Source organism: Cnephaeus nilssonii (genome assembly GCF_951640355.1).
Source record: "Cnephaeus nilssonii genome assembly, chromosome: 12".
Taxonomy (NCBI): Eukaryota; Metazoa; Chordata; class Mammalia; order Chiroptera; family Vespertilionidae; genus Cnephaeus; species Cnephaeus nilssonii.
In genome coordinates this window covers 28022593-28038088 of record NC_137083.1, presented here as the reverse complement: position 1 = coordinate 28038088, position 15496 = coordinate 28022593, and the positions used below count along the sequence as shown (strand labels likewise).

Below are 15496 nucleotides of genomic sequence, written 5' to 3'. Positions count from 1 at the left end.
AGCACCAAAGCCCCACTGAAACAAGTTCTGCACCAGAAGCGTGTCTCCAGCGCAGCAGATATAAACACAGCGGGTCCCCACAGCCAATTGGCCTGGAGGACAATTCCTCCCAGTGTACCACCAGTAATCAAGGCTTAACTACACCAAGACTTTGCACTCAGCTCATAAAGGGGTGTACCAAGACCATCCACCTCAGGTGATTGGGGAGGCTGAGCTACTGGCCCTATAGGTCACCTACAACACAAAGCCGCTCCATCAACACAGGGAAGCAGCCAAAATGCGGAGGCACAGAAACATGTCACGAATGAAAGAAATGGAGGAAAGTAAACTACGGGACGATATAGAGTTCAAAACCACATTTATAAGGTTACTCAAGAATCTTCTAAAAACTGTGGAGAAACTTGATGAGGACTTCAAGGACCTCAATGAGAATGTCAAAAAAAATGGAAAAGGACCAGTCAGAAATTCAGCATACACTGTCTGAAATAAAGAATATACAGAAATTCAACTGTAGATCAACGTACATCAAGAATTAAACCAAAGATCTGAAATATGAGGAAACAAAAAACACCCAACCAGAGAAAACAAAAAATACGAGGAAACAAAAAACACCCAACCAAAAAGTAAAAAAGATCCAAAAATATGAAGATAATGTAAGGAGCCTCTGGGACAACTTTAAGCGTACCAACATCCGAATTTTTGGGGTGCCAGAAGAAGAGAGAGAGCAGAATATTGAAAACCTATTAGAAGAAATAATGACAGAAAACTTTCCCCACCTGGTGAAAGAAATAGACTTACAGGTTCAGGAAGCACACAGAACCCCAAACAAGAGGAATCCAAAGAGGACCACACCAAGACACATCATAATTAAAATGCCAAGGGCAAAAGACAAAGAGAGAATCTTGAAAGCAGCAAGAGAAAAACAGTTAGTTACCTACAAGGGAGTACCCATACAACTGTCAGCTGATTTCTAACAGAAACTATGCAGGCCAGAAGGAAGTGGCAAGAAATATTCAAAGTGATGAACGGCCAGAACCTACAATGGAGATTACTCTACCCAGCAAAGCTATCATTCAGAATTGAAGGTCAGATAAAGAGCTTCACAGATAAGAAAAAGCTAAAGGAGTTCATCACCACCAAACCAGGATTACATGAAATACTGAAGGGTATTCTTTAAGAAGAGGAAGAAGAAAAAGGTAAAGATAAAAATTATGAACAAAAAGACATCAAATACATACCTACCAATGAGTGAATCTAAAAAGCAAGTGAATAAAAAGTCTGAAGAACAGAATGGACTGGTGAATATAATGGAATCAGGGACATAGAAAGGGAGTGGACTGACAATTCTCAGGGGGAAGGGGGTCTGAAGGGTGTGAGAAGAGATTGGACAAAGGTCTTACACCTATGGATAAAGACAGTGGTGGGGGGTGAGGGCATGGGTGGGGTGGGGAATCAGATGGAGGGGAAGTATGGGGGGAAAAAAGAGGAACACCTGTAATAAACTGAACAATAAAGATTTATTAAAAATATATATATTAGAGATGAGAAAACAAGTTCAGTGAACTTAAAACATTTACACAAAGTAACAGAGCTATTCAGGAATGGTGCGTAGATATATCATTCTAAAGAAATGTCTCTCTGAAGCCCCATCTTCTAAACTATGCCTGTCATGCTCGCCATCAAATAGCATATTGGAAATAACTGGAATAAGAGTATCATGGACGTACAAATGCCCTTGAAAGAGCAGGTATTTTGTTTTCTACCAGTGGTGGAAGTAAGTTTTTCTGAGGCACCATTATAGGAAAAAAGGCTTAAAAGGATGAACGCCATTGTTATTTCATTCAAAAGCCACATCTGGAAAACAAATGACTCTGGAAAACAATTAAAAGTAATTAAGGTTATGTAATTAAGGTTATGTAATGTATCCCTTCTCTTTCAGTTTATATCAGAGCTACTACTACATTATAAATGCCTTCAAGGTACAGACATCATCTGATTTGTCTTTTTTAAGTCAATGCTTCTAGGGTGGTGAAGACTTGGGGGGGGGAGGGTGGAAAGAGGAGGGGGGAGGGAGAGATAATGTAATACTATCAACAATAAAAAATGTATTTTTAAAAAAGTCAATGCTTATAGAAATTCCTTGTTCTTTATTTATATTAGATGAAATGCCAACAAAATATAAATATACAGTAATGATCACCATTTCTTAAACTACATTCATTAGGCAAAATATTCCTTTATTTAGATTTTATTACTCATATTTAGTTTTTATCCATACATTTAGAGGACTTACAAACACTAAATTATTAGCTGTTCCAGAAAGGTAGTTGGATAAAAAAAGGCAATTATATGAGGAAGAAATACAAATATGATACTAAAAGGACCACATTTTGTGGCTTCGTCTACTAGTATAATGCAACTAACCATCTATTTAGTTGCTGTTATCCTATTTGCTGCTGTAACAAATTATCACAGACTCAGAGGCTTAAAACAACACTAACATATTCTTATGGCTCTGTAGGTCAGAAATTTGACACAGGACTCACTGGCCTTAATTCAAGATCCTGGCACGGATGCATTTCCTTCTGGGGCACTAGGAGAAAATGTTTCCTTGCCTTTTACATTCTAAAGGTTACCTGTGTTCCTTATCTCATGGCCCCTTCCTCCTTCAAAGCCAGTAAAAGTGGGTCAAGTTCTTATATCATCATTTCACTCTGATCTCCTCTTTTACCTCCCTCTTCCACTTTTAAGGGCCCTTATGATTACATTGGGCCCATCCACATAACCCAGGTAATCAACCTCATTTTAAAGTCCTTAATCCCATCTGCAAAGTCTTTTTGAAATTTAACATAACATATTCACAGGTTCTGAAAATTATGACATTGACATCTTTGGGTGGCAATTATTTTGCCTACTGCAGTTGCCTTTGTCTTCAAAAAATCAGGAGTTTACCCATAGTAAATTGAGCCTACAGTGGAGGGCTCAATTTGGGTTAAATACTAATGTTTTAAATAAAGAATGTAGAACTTGGGGTGAAAAATCCCTCCTGTTTTGTCAGATTGTTACCGGCATTCTATTTTGAAGATGAACCATAATTAGATATGTTGGGAATAACAGGAGAAACAGGTTGCCATTCAAACCCATGAAAAAAAAATGGAACTAACTAAGTGAATCTGTCCATTTTTTATTTGAACAAAAACCCGAAAAAAGCTTATTTTGTATTTTCTATTTTTTCATATACATTGTTCTGCCTTGGCACTCAGGAAGTACCAATTACACAGCCTATATCACATAATAGGATATTGTATTAATTCAAACTAGAGGAAAAGTAGCTGGGAAGACTATACTTGAGCATACTAACCATGAGTTTTTACGAACCTTTAAAATAAAATATCCAAATAATCATTATCCTACATAATAAAATGGTAATATGTAAATTACCATCACTCCGCTACGCCCACGATTGGGCCAGCAGGAGGCGCAGGGGGCGGGACTCAGGGTGGCTGGGGTAGCTGATTGGGCCAGCAGGACGCTGAGCTCGCGGCGCCAGTGGCGCCGCGGGCTCAGCGTCTGTGTCATGGCTGCGCCGGAGGCTTTTGGAAGGCCTGGTGCACCGGCGGACAGACAGCCAGCCGGCTCCCCCGCGATCAAAAGCCAAAGCGGGGGAGCTGTCTGTCTGTCTGCGCCGGCACAAGGCCTTTCGAAAGCCTCCACCGCGCCGGAGGCTTTCGGAAGGCCTGGGGCACCAGCGCCTGGGGCACCAGCGGACAGACAGCCAGCCGGCTCCCCCGCGATCAAAAGCCAAAGCGGGGGAGCTGTCTGTCTGTCTGCGCCGGCACAAGGCCTTTCGAAAGCCTCCGCCACGCCGGAGGCTTTCGGAAGGCCTGGGGCACCAGCGGACAGACAGCCAGCTGGTGCACCAGGTGCATGATTAAATCATGCACTGGGCCTCTAGCATATGTATATGTGGTTAAGAGATCAAGCATCTCCTTTTTGAAAGGCCCAAATTCAAAGTGAAATGATATCACTATTTTTTTAATTCCCCAGAAAAATGCACTATCGCATGTTTAACATTTTCAATTTAGCTTTATATCTTTTCTGACTCCAAGACAGAAGAGAGATGTTTGATATACTCAAGTTATAGCCAGCATCTACCAATTCTTTGATTCGACTTTTTAAAGTACTTATACTTGAATCCAGAATCCGAGGATTCTCAATTATTTGTGAAATGCTAATTTTTTCTTCTATGAGGCAGTCTATTTTATCATTAAACTTTTTCTCTCCCAAGAAGAGCACATCTAGATAGCTCAAGACAAACTTCTGTACCTCCTGTTCAGTGCACCCAAGAGAACACAGCTTCTCTTTGATATTTGTGTAGTTTCTTTTGGCACAGTCATTGGAAAGGTCTAGGATTTCAGCTCCTGGACCACATATCAGAGCAAGCATCTCCTCATTGTTCAGGTTGAAAGTTGACTGTAAAAACCTAATGTTAGCTTTTATCCGTTTGGTGCTCTGAATTAAGATGAAAGGGTTTTTAAAAATTACTTTCCTGACAAAATCTATGGGTTGATTGTGACCTAAGGACAAACATACTTCCTGCAAAAATTCAACCATCTGTTTATTCAAATTAAGACTATTGGAGAAGGTACGTGGGGCACTGTTCAACAATCGACAAAGGCACTTGCGGGTCAATCCAACAGAGTAGAGAAACTTTATATTATTCTCTAGGCTTACGTTGTTATTGGACCGAAAAAACGATTCAGGAGAACGTTCCAAAATATCTATAATTTCAAGGTCGGATGTCATAATTGTTCTCCACAAATCCCACCGTTTTGAAAGATTTTCAGTTGAGCGTGTTAAGGCTCGTGGATATCTTGATATGATGCTAGCAATCACTTCTTGGCTAGCTCCTTTGGACAGAAGGAACATCTTCAGGTCCTGCTCACTAATACCCGTCCTATTAAAAACTCCGGGCTGTCGTTTCTTCGCCATGTCAACATCTACTCCCATAGTAAGTAAGTTATTCAGTAGTCTCTTCTTCAAAGGCTCACTGTCTTCATTATCAGACTTCACACCAAAAAACCTACATGAAACTGATCTGAAGAGTATTTCTGGTGAAAATCGAGTCATCCAACATCTTGAACCAAAGAGGAAGTGACTTCTCATATACAAGAGGTTTCGTGGTGCCAGAATGGTCAAGTAGCCCCAACCTTTTGGAATGCTGTGTAAAACAACATAGATAATATTATATAATGTATTAAATAGCTGAAAGACCATATTATAATCCTATAAGTACCATGGTCCTTTCTATAAGAAGTTATCGGTAGCTCCAATTCTCCTGGTGCTGTGTTAACAATTCAGCCACCGTATTCCCACTCTCTAGCTCATTACTTCTAATTATCTATGAGCCTGGGCTCCATACATCCTCAACATAAAGAAAGATAGTATAGCATCATCACTGCCCCAGAATTATCCCTACCTTTACCTTGCTCTTCTTGTTTGGCCTTACCTACCTTGGCTATCCAAAACCAATTGCCCCTCTCCATTTCTGTTTTATCCTCCTGGTTGCCAACCTTTGGCTTATTCCAACTAACTGATGTTTTCAGTTCTGCCTTGTCTTCCAACTTCCCAGATCTTTGGCCTTGCCCCTGTCCATAGATACCAGACTTCTTTGCCTCAGTTTTCACATCCTGGTTATCAAACTCTAAATTTAGCCCTGAAAACCAACACCAGCTTTTTTTTTTTTTTTTTTGGGGGGGTAAAGATTTGTTTTATTTCTACTGGGAAAAAGAGAAGGATAAATAGAACTGTTTTCCAATTTGATCTCCACTGTGTACAATCATACCCACACGCATACAAAAAAATACACACACACCAAAAATACCCCAAGCAAAAATAAAACAAAAAGAAACCAAGAATCAAATATCAAAACACCCTCAAACTGCACCAATACTTTGGATTTTGACCAAAAGAATAGATCTTGGAAAGAAATGCAAAATCAAATGACTGAAAACGCTGAACAAACAGATTATTAATATACAAAGTATTTATATTTCTGAACTAGTCACAGCTGATGTTCTCCAGGTCTGTAAAATTTTGGAACCACATAGCTGATTTGTTAAATCTAGTCCATGCCAGCTTCCAAAAGCCAGAAAAGATTTTAGTTAGCTTCATTCTTTAATGCCTCATCAAAACTTTCGACAAGATCTGAAACATCATCATCTTCCTCATGTCTTCTGGTTTTGGTGCTTTGCTATCCAACACTTGCCGAGGGAACTGTTCAGCTAACTTCCTAAGACTTGTGAAGCTGTCAGCACCAAGCTGACTTAATATTCCAGGAAGCATTTTTCTGTGATTGGTTTGGCTTTTGCATGACTGGTAATTGCAAAGGTGTTAGCAGAAAGGGAAGCTTGGACTTTGGGATTGTTGAAATGAATAACTGTTCTATCATCTTTAATCATGTTTACCTCTTCAATACCAGCTATATTATTGACAGCCAGTTTTTCAGAAAACTCTGAAGTTGTCATCAGCTGTAGCTATTCTATGTACCACCTTCTTTCTGCAAGCTGTACCCTTGTTCCCTATTTGGACCTGAGCCTGAAGTTTGGCTAACTTTTCTTGATTCATGCTGTTGGTAAATCTGAGCAGGGAGAGTCCTCCAACACCAGCACGTGGCAAGAGCAAGAGGGCTACCTCAGCCGAGACCCCAACACCAGAATTCTTAATTTGCACCATAAACACATTTTTCTAGATTCATGGCACTCTTTAAATCCAGCTATCATTAGAGCCTAATTCTTAGCTTATCTTGACCTCTGGTCAACAATAACTGCTTCCAATCTCCTCACTCAATTTACTTTATTGTCCTCTTGGCTATAACCCAACAACTCCAAACCAAAGTTCATTTTCCAAATGATCTAGTTGGGATGTTTAATCCAAATAGTTCACCGCATATGGAACTGTGCTGCAAGATGACATGTTTAAAGGTTACTTTTACCATTCTCCCAGCCCACAACATTACAAAAGACGAGCCCAGAGCTCTCTGCATCAGTTTCACAACACATGTAACTCCGTGCAAATGGTTAAAACCTCAATATCTCATTTTCTTGATCATTCAGAGATGAGTCATGAAATGTATGAACTGCTACATGATAATAATCATAAGTCCCTAGTAAAGTGAGCATGTATTTATAGGAAATATTTTATGAGGAAAGCAACAAAGATTATTCTTATCAGATAATTTGTTTTCCTCAGCTACTTGTGGTCTGAATCATACAATATTACATATATTTTTTTAAATTGTACTTTATCCTTTTCAGACTACACAGCTGTGACGAACTTAGTTTTTTATTCCTGATTACTTAAAAGAGACACTTTAATTCAGCATAAAATAGAAAATAGAGCTAAATTATTTCAATTCACCACTAATAGTATCTTTGGACTTGAGATACTGCTTTCAAGATCAACATCAAAAAAGCCTCTCTGTGCCTATCCTTTTAATTATTCCAATTTAACAAGAATTTACTAGATTCTGCCTAGACTGGGAACATTCCTATAGCTCAGATAATCTAAAGATCCTCAAAGAATTGGAAAAATATTTCCAAACTACAGAATCAAATAGCATTCAAACAAAAGTGCAGACTGCTCACAAGGTAAACATCAAACAAAAGCACATATTAGACTGCCCTATACTCTGAATTCACTATTCTTCACTTCTCCATAATGCCACATGCTACCATGTAATTATACACTCTCCCCAAAATGCATGAATTTAGAAACTTAAAAAATAAGGTCCTCTTTCTAACTAAAGTAAGGCTTTACATTGCACAGCTCAAAAATTTGCTCTTCCAGACGCTCAAGGGTGACCTCTACTGAACAATCAGACAGAACACTGACAGCTATGGATAAGACAAGTACTTTCCAAAGAGGGGTAGCAACATGACCCAATGGAATGTAGGAAGAAACTGTAAAATTCCAACTTGTATTTGCCTCAGCCTTTTAAAATTTCTACTTTCTGTATTTTAAAACGTATACAATATATATTGTAAGACATGTACATAACTCACCAGTAAATAAAATAGAAATATATTGAAGGTACATGTATAAACCTTTCTTGGAGAGTATACATAATCAAAAAAAGCCTGAAGGCTACTACTCTAGAGAACACACCCTCAAACAGGGTTGAACAAGCCACAGAAAGTTCTAAAGAAATTCTATGAGTGACAGACTAAAAGCAAGTGAAAATATATTCCAAATTTCTTAACAAAAGAGCATTAAGTTTTCTCCTGAATCTTATAGGTGGATTTTATGTCTTTGTGCATAATTCCTTCTCCATGGAAATATCTTTCACACAAATTAACATGTCCAAAACCAAAATGATCATCCTTCCCAGCCCCCAAACCAGACCTCCTCTGATTAATGAAATCATTATCACTAACCTGAGTCACTGGTGATAAAAATACAAAAGCTTTGCTTTCTTTCCCTTCCTCAACCTATCATCAAATCATGTAGATTCTGCTTGTTCAACATCTCTGAACTCCAGCCTCTCTACTCTTTGCTTTTCATTCACCCAGACTATAATAACCACCTAACTTGCTTCTCTAATATCTGTCCCTCAAAACTTCCATCATAGTATACTTGTAAAATATGTAATTATGTCCCTCATTTCCTGATTAAAGATCTCTGTAGCTCTCCCCTACAAAGTAAAATCTTCAGACTGACCTTCAAAGCCCTCACCACACAATTCCACCTATCTTTCTAGCTAGCTTCTATTCTACAATTTCACAACTAGGCACCATTGCCTCTCAAACCTCTGGTCCTAAACATCCTTGTCCATTCTTGTCTCCCTGCCTTGTTAAGATATCTTTCAGAAAGGCCTATCATCCTGATGTCATCCATTGTACAAGATCTCATTCAAATACTACCTTCCTACAAATCTTTAACTAAACAAGTATATATTATTGAAGTGAATCATGTTTTATAATTATTTATTTCTAGGGAATCTACATTATTCCTATGGGGGGGGGGGGGAAGAGCTCAGTTGGATTTAGAATTGGCAGCTAAAATTTGGTTTTGACCACAATACTATACACGCAATAAATGGACCCAAAATATATTATGAACAGTCTCAGCTAAGCTTAATACAATGTTAACTAATATCAAATGTTGGTGAGCATATGAGGAAATGAGAGAAATTCTCAAATACCACTGCTGGAAGAGAATTTGGTGCCCTCCATCATATCCTTTAACCCAACATTTCCACTTCTGGGAGATTATCCAAGACAAGAATACACATTATGAAAAGGATTACAATCATAATACTATTTGCTATAGACAAAAAGGAACCCAATGTCCCCATTAGAATGACTAATAAGTTGTGATACAACTATGCAATAAAATACTATACAGGCTGCTTTTTAAAAATGAGGCAGATCTAACACAATAGAAAGATGTCCAAGGTATTTTAAGTGGCAAACTGCATAATGGTATGATTAGGATAATATGCAAAGAGAGAAAAAAATGGAACAAAACAGTTATCTCTGACAGATTAATAGCAGCTATGTACTAATTCTGAAATATTAAAATATTAATGTATGTGTTTATTGCAATCTGATAAGAAATAAATTTTAAAAAACAAATTAAAATCGTCTTGGAGTACAAAAACATAATACAATATATATATTACCTTTACCTATTTTTCAGTTTTCAACACAAATGTGCTAAACCTGATAAATACCAATGCTACTTTACTCTTTTAGCACCCAATTTCCATCCAAAATACTCCCTTACATCTAGTAAGGTGAATAATTATTTAAACAGCCTAATGCAAGGCGTATCAACTGCCTCAATCTACAAGTTTCAAAAATAATACTCCATAATGTATTTCAATCTCAAATTAACGTTTTTAATGAGCCAAAACCATTATTGCCAGAGGTGAAATCCAAAATTACCAAATACACTGAAAATCTGTGTACCTACAACTTGTAAGGTCTAAGAAATAAAAGAGGTTTTTACATTGCCCTCTGCTCCACAGAAGCCTAATAAAGGGGCTTTTAATGAAATGGCTAGTCCCTGACCCTTTACAACAATGCATTTCTCACCTCATTTGTCTTAAGAGGACTTCTGCATCCCTCCAGAAAAAGCTGGAAAATAGTTGTCCCTAAAAGTGGCCAAAAAAAAAAAAAAAAGGAGGGTGGGGGGAGGCAAGGTTACAAAATATTGTCAGGACTTCGCAATACAGAATAAAGAGTTCAATCCCACCTAACACTATAGGTGCATAGCCTCATGAAATGCATAACCTTCTTGCATACTAAACATCTCAGAGATATTGAGCAGAAAATGGCTAGTACAGGCCTGAATATGATCAGAAAAGGTAGCAGAATCACGAATGACTTGTAAAACCAAAACTTAACCGCTTCACGTACACTGTCTTAATTAAACTCCACAAATTAAAAAGCAGGCTTTATCCCTAAAATCCCAAAGCGCCGAGTTTTCTGACTAGCTTCTCTTAGCTAGGTGAAGCGCAAGTTCGAACCCAGGTGAGCCTGTAAATCAAAACTCAGGTTAATTCCACAGGTCCCATCCCACGGATTCCTCCCATCCCTCTTCCTCCCGACAAGGACCATGGTGCAAAGAGCTGCGCGGGAACTGGGCGCCGCGACACCACGAAGTCACCCACACCCGCTTCTAAAAACGAAAAGCACAGCAGCAACAAGGCAGCAACTGCAACTCCCACTGTACCTACAAGAACCAGAGAGCGCTTTACTTCCGCCTCCGGAAGCGGAAATCCACTAACTTCCGGCCACGGGCCGCGCGGCGACGTGACATCACCACCTGGCGTGCCCCAGCGGCCGGGGGGGCGGGGGGCCGCCCTCCGTAAACCCTCGCGAGAAGCCCAGCAGGGGGCGGCAGAAGACCGCGGTGAGCGCAGGGAACGCACAGCTGAGGCGGGTTTCGGACGGGGCGGGCGGGGCCAGGAGCCTTCCCGGGGTCCGGGCCAGCGGCCGGGAGTTGCTGCAGGGTCTTGGTTCTTTCTGGCGGCGAGCGATGAGCAAGTCCCTGTTACATAAAGGAATTTTGCGGCCTGACCGGGTGATAACGCGTATTCATGTGACTAACATGATGCCGAGGAACACATGGGCGTCTGGTGCCGAAAAACGCCTGCGGTGAGAGGCTCCTGTGCAGCCTCAGATTCTCTCCTTTCTGAACTACCTTCTGGAGCAGGCGCCCTCAAACTACGGCCCCGCCGGCCACCTGCGGGTGTTTTTGCCGTTTTGTTTTTTTACTTCAAAATAAGATATGTGCAGTGTGCATAGGAATTTGTTCATAGTTTGTTTTAAACTATAGTCCGGCCCTCCAACGGTCTGAGGGACAGTGAACGGCCCCCTGTTTAAAAAGTTCGAGGACCCCTGTCTGGAGTGTGGCTGCTAGTCCGGCCCGCAGGCTGGGAGAGCAATTCCAATCAACTACTGTGTGACTGCTTGCAGCACGACTGCTTCCCGGTTCTTACTGAATTGTGACGGGTTTGGGCTGTTAGAAGTTTCAACCGAAACTATCTCCACAGCCCGTGCGTTTTTAGCGCCTTTGGGGGGCGTCGCTTTCAGTCTTCCTGGTCTGGCCGCTCTCCCGGGGATGGTGACTACGGAGATTAAGTTTCCATTCGAAGCAAGTCTACTGTTCCCTCCTTTGAAAGAAAGATTATACTCAGATTAATGAGATAATCATCGGGCTGCCGAGTTACGTAACCGAGGAAGTGGTGGGCCTGGGAAAACCCAATGGGGCGGGAGGGCTGATCCTGAATTTTCCTGCAAGAAGGAATTGACTGCACTACCCTCCTCCACGTGGGGGCTTCTGCACCGAGGAGCCAATTAAGGCTTTATCCTCACTCTGTCCCTCAGATCACTCCCCGCTGCTTTGTGGTTGCCACTTTGTTTTGAATTAACTCTGTTTTGTTGGCTTATAAAGAATAAAGATTAACTTTGGGATTTTAAATGACTAATAATCAGTCTACTGGTAAGTGAAACTATTTCCTGCAGTTCCCTCGGGTAAAAATTAGTCCTGAAAAATTAGAAATGACCTCTTTATTTACATTTCTAAAATCTATTTCTGTATATAGAAGGAGCTCCTATATCTAAGGTAATATTTACTATTATCCTACCTAATAATAGACAAATATGCAAATTGACCATACCTCCAACACACCCACAAGCCACGCCCACCACCCAATCAGTGAGTATGCAAATTAACCCAAACCAAGATGGCTACAGCCACAGAGAGCAAGGTTTCCAGGCAACAGAGGGAAACAAGCTTTCCGCCTGCCCTTGCCAGGCCTAAGCCTCTACTCAAGCTACAAAGTTTCAATTATAGAAAGTAAACAAATTCAAACAAATGGCAGCAGAATGGAGCTTGAGAGAGCAGGCCAGGGTTGCCGCCGACAACAGGGGAAGCAAAGCTTTCCGCACACTCTGGCCGGGCCCACCTGCTTAAGGCAACAAAGTTTCAATTACAACCCCAACAGAAATGGCTGCCAGCCTCGGAGGGAGCCCCAGACTTGGCTCCGCTCCAGGCTACAAAGTTTCAATTGTATAAGGAAAATAAATTCCAGATACCAGGGCCTCCTCTTGGGTTGCCAGGGGGCGTGGCCGGCCTGCAAACCACCACAGGCCCCTTGCTCAGGCTGCCCCACACCCCAAGGGAACCCCCACCTGATCTGGGACACCCTTCAGGGCAAACCAGCTGGCCCCCACCCCTGTACCAGGCCTCTATCCTATCTAATAAAAGAGTAATATGCAGATTGATCATCACTGCAACACTCAATATAGCTGCCCCCATGTGGACACAAGATGGCCACCACAAGATGGCCAGCAGGAGAGGGCAGTTGGGAGGCACCCGGCCTGCAAGGGAGGGCAGTTGAGAAGGACCAGGCCTGCAAGGGAGGGCAGTTGAGAGGGACCAGGCCTGCAAGGGAGGGCAGTTGGAGGTGATCAACCCTGCAGCAGAGGGCAGTTAGGGGTGACCAGGCCGGCAGAGGAGGGAAGTTGGGGGCAAACAGGCTGGCAGCAGAATGGTTAGGGGGTGATCAGGCTGTCAGGCAGAAGTGGTTAGGGGCAATCAGGAAGGCAGGCAGGCAAGCAGTTGGGAGCCAGCAGTCCTGGATTGTGAGAGGGATGTCCGACTGCCCGTTTAGGGATCGGGCCTAAACGGGCAGTCGGACATCCCTTGAGGGGTCCCATATTGGAGAGGGTACAGGCTGGGCTGAGGGACAACCCCCCTCCGTGCACGAATTTCGTGCACCGGGCCTCTAGTATATTGATATAAAAATTATATACATAAATATTTTAACTATAAGCTGCCTTACAATCAGACTATAAAACAATAAAATATTTTTTTTTAAGTCCTCACCAGAGGACATGCTTAAGTTTGAGCGATACCTTGTAGATAAAGGAGAATGGTTCTTTTGAAAATAAGTTCTGTATTTCCTCTCCAAAATTCTCATTTTTATTTATTTCAGAGAGAAGAAGGGAGAGGGAGAGAGAGATAGAAACATCAATAATGAGGGAGAGCCCTAGCTGGTTTGGCTCAGTGGGTAGAGCATCAGCCTGTGGACTGAAGGGTCCCAGGTTCGATTCTGGTCAAAGGCACATGCTTGGGTTGCAGGCTTGGTCCCCAGTGTGGGGCGTGCAGGAGGCAGCCGATCAATGATTCTCTCTCATCATTTCTATTTCTCTCTCCCTCTCCCTTCCCCTCTGGAATCAATAAAAATATATTTTTTTAAATAATAATAATGAGAGAGAATCATTGATCGGCTACCTCCCACAGGCTCCCCATGGGGGATTGAGCCTGCAACCTGGGCATGAACCCTGAACGGGACTCGAGCTGTGACCTCTTGGTTCATGGGTCCACGCTCAACCACTGAGCCATACCCGCCAGACTACAAATATATTTTAAATGCATATTACAAAACACTGCAAAGAATAACAACAAAAGTATAATAATGGTTGGATTGGGATGGTGTATTATCAATTACTTTTTTTTTCCTTCTCATATTTTGGCAAAGGAGTTTAATTTTTAATGATTTGTTAAATATTGTCATTACCTTCAATAAAAGCAATGCCAACTCCCTCAGTCATTGGTGGTGTGCTATGGTAGAACCTGTATATACCTTGCCTATATTTTATTCATTGACTTAATATTTATTGAGCACCTACACCTTCCAGGCCCTGTTTTCAGGACGGGGGAAAAACAAAATAAAGCCCCTGCCTTCTAGGACCTCATTTCCAATGGTAGGTCTCAGCCTGAGTGTCTGCTCCTCTACATGCCTTCACCCCCTCCCCCCTTCCCTCACAGGGTCATGGCTGACCCATGCCCTACTTAACTGATGTAATTAAGAAAAAGAAAATGTGGTTGGAAACACTGATAGGGAGGTGGATGCTGTGTGTGAGAGAAGACCTGAGGCAAGGAGTGGGCGATGACGAAGCAACAAAGAGGAAAAGAGATGAGATGAAGCCATCGCAAAGTGATGGAGGGGAGTTTATTTTAGAAGCTCTCCTAAAGTTTTCATCTTTCTGGGATTTTTATAGATGCAAAAGTAATTCCACTTTTACGTCAAATTTATATTGTCATATATCTTGATTACATTTCTCTTTCTTATCTAAAACTGTGGTGATATTAGATGGTATAGGTGTCTTTAAATGGCCATGCTTGAGAAAAGGTTGCCAAGTCTGAATTGGAGCATCTCCTCTACCCTTTTTAATCCAGAAGTCTGAAGCCCACACTCTGAAGCCCTGCCTTAATGAATTGGACATTCAAAGGAGGGGCTGAAGGTCAAGTTTGAATACAGAATATATGCTACACTCAGAAACATTTCTGACCTGAGGTTTTATAACTGTGCCCAATCCCCTCTGCTCAGGAAGTGTCCTCTGTTTTTCACACAAATAGAGTTCTGGCAAGACACAGCCCCTATTGACCACTCATGTTTGAATCTCAGCAAACCCAATTAAGGTCAGAAAGGAAGTGGCCTCCATCTCCCACCTTCCACCCAATACAACCCCCACAGACTCCTAGACTCAAAAGACCACGGGTGGGGAACCTTTTTTCTGCCAAGGGCCATTTGATATTTATAACATCATTTTCAGGTCTTACAAAATTATCAACTTAAAAATTAGCCTGCTATATTTGGTCAAACATTTAATTAACTCACCCTAATGCCTTGGCAAGGCCAAACCAAATGATTTTGTGGGCTGTACATGGCCCCAGCCCACGGGCCGGATGTTCCCCATCCCTGCAAAAGACAAATGCATACCCTACCCCACATCACCTTCCTAGACAGACCTGCCAGTGACCTATCAGTCTCACTTCACGGCCCTCAGAGGAACATCAAGTCTCTTCTCCCACTCTCTCTTGGCTGTGGCTGTTTTGTTTGTATATGAAAACAAATGAAAAGACTATAAATTGCTTAAGGTGAACAAAAACAGTAAAGTTATTCTGCTAGTCACAGGTT

At 41.5% G+C, this 15496-nt stretch overlaps 1 protein-coding gene and 1 pseudogene across 3 annotated transcripts; both read right to left on the bottom strand.

Moving 5' to 3' along the window:
• Nucleotides 1-2031: 2031 nt before the first annotated feature.
• On the bottom strand, nucleotides 2032-10732 carry MTERF1 (mitochondrial transcription termination factor 1). 2 transcript variants are annotated; one of them, XM_079786176.1, is made up of 3 exons: nucleotides 10422-10732; nucleotides 10098-10156; nucleotides 2032-5221 (listed from the first exon to the last, which is right to left on the bottom strand). In XM_079786176.1, the coding sequence occupies exons 2-3, from the start codon at nucleotides 10100-10102 to the stop codon at nucleotides 4057-4059; spliced, it is 1170 nt and encodes a 389-aa protein (XP_079642302.1). In that variant the 5' UTR covers nucleotides 10103-10156; nucleotides 10422-10732; the 3' UTR covers nucleotides 2032-4056. The 2 variants fall into 2 exon arrangements, with proteins under 2 accessions (XP_079642302.1, XP_079642301.1); XM_079786175.1 differs by having other exon boundaries at nucleotides 2033-5221; nucleotides 10098-10731.
• LOC307108309 (transcription factor BTF3 homolog 4-like) lies at nucleotides 6161-6970 on the bottom strand (annotated as a pseudogene). The gene has a single exon. The product of its transcript is annotated as a transcription factor BTF3 homolog 4-like (transcript).
• Nucleotides 10733-15496: the final 4764 nt, after the last annotated feature.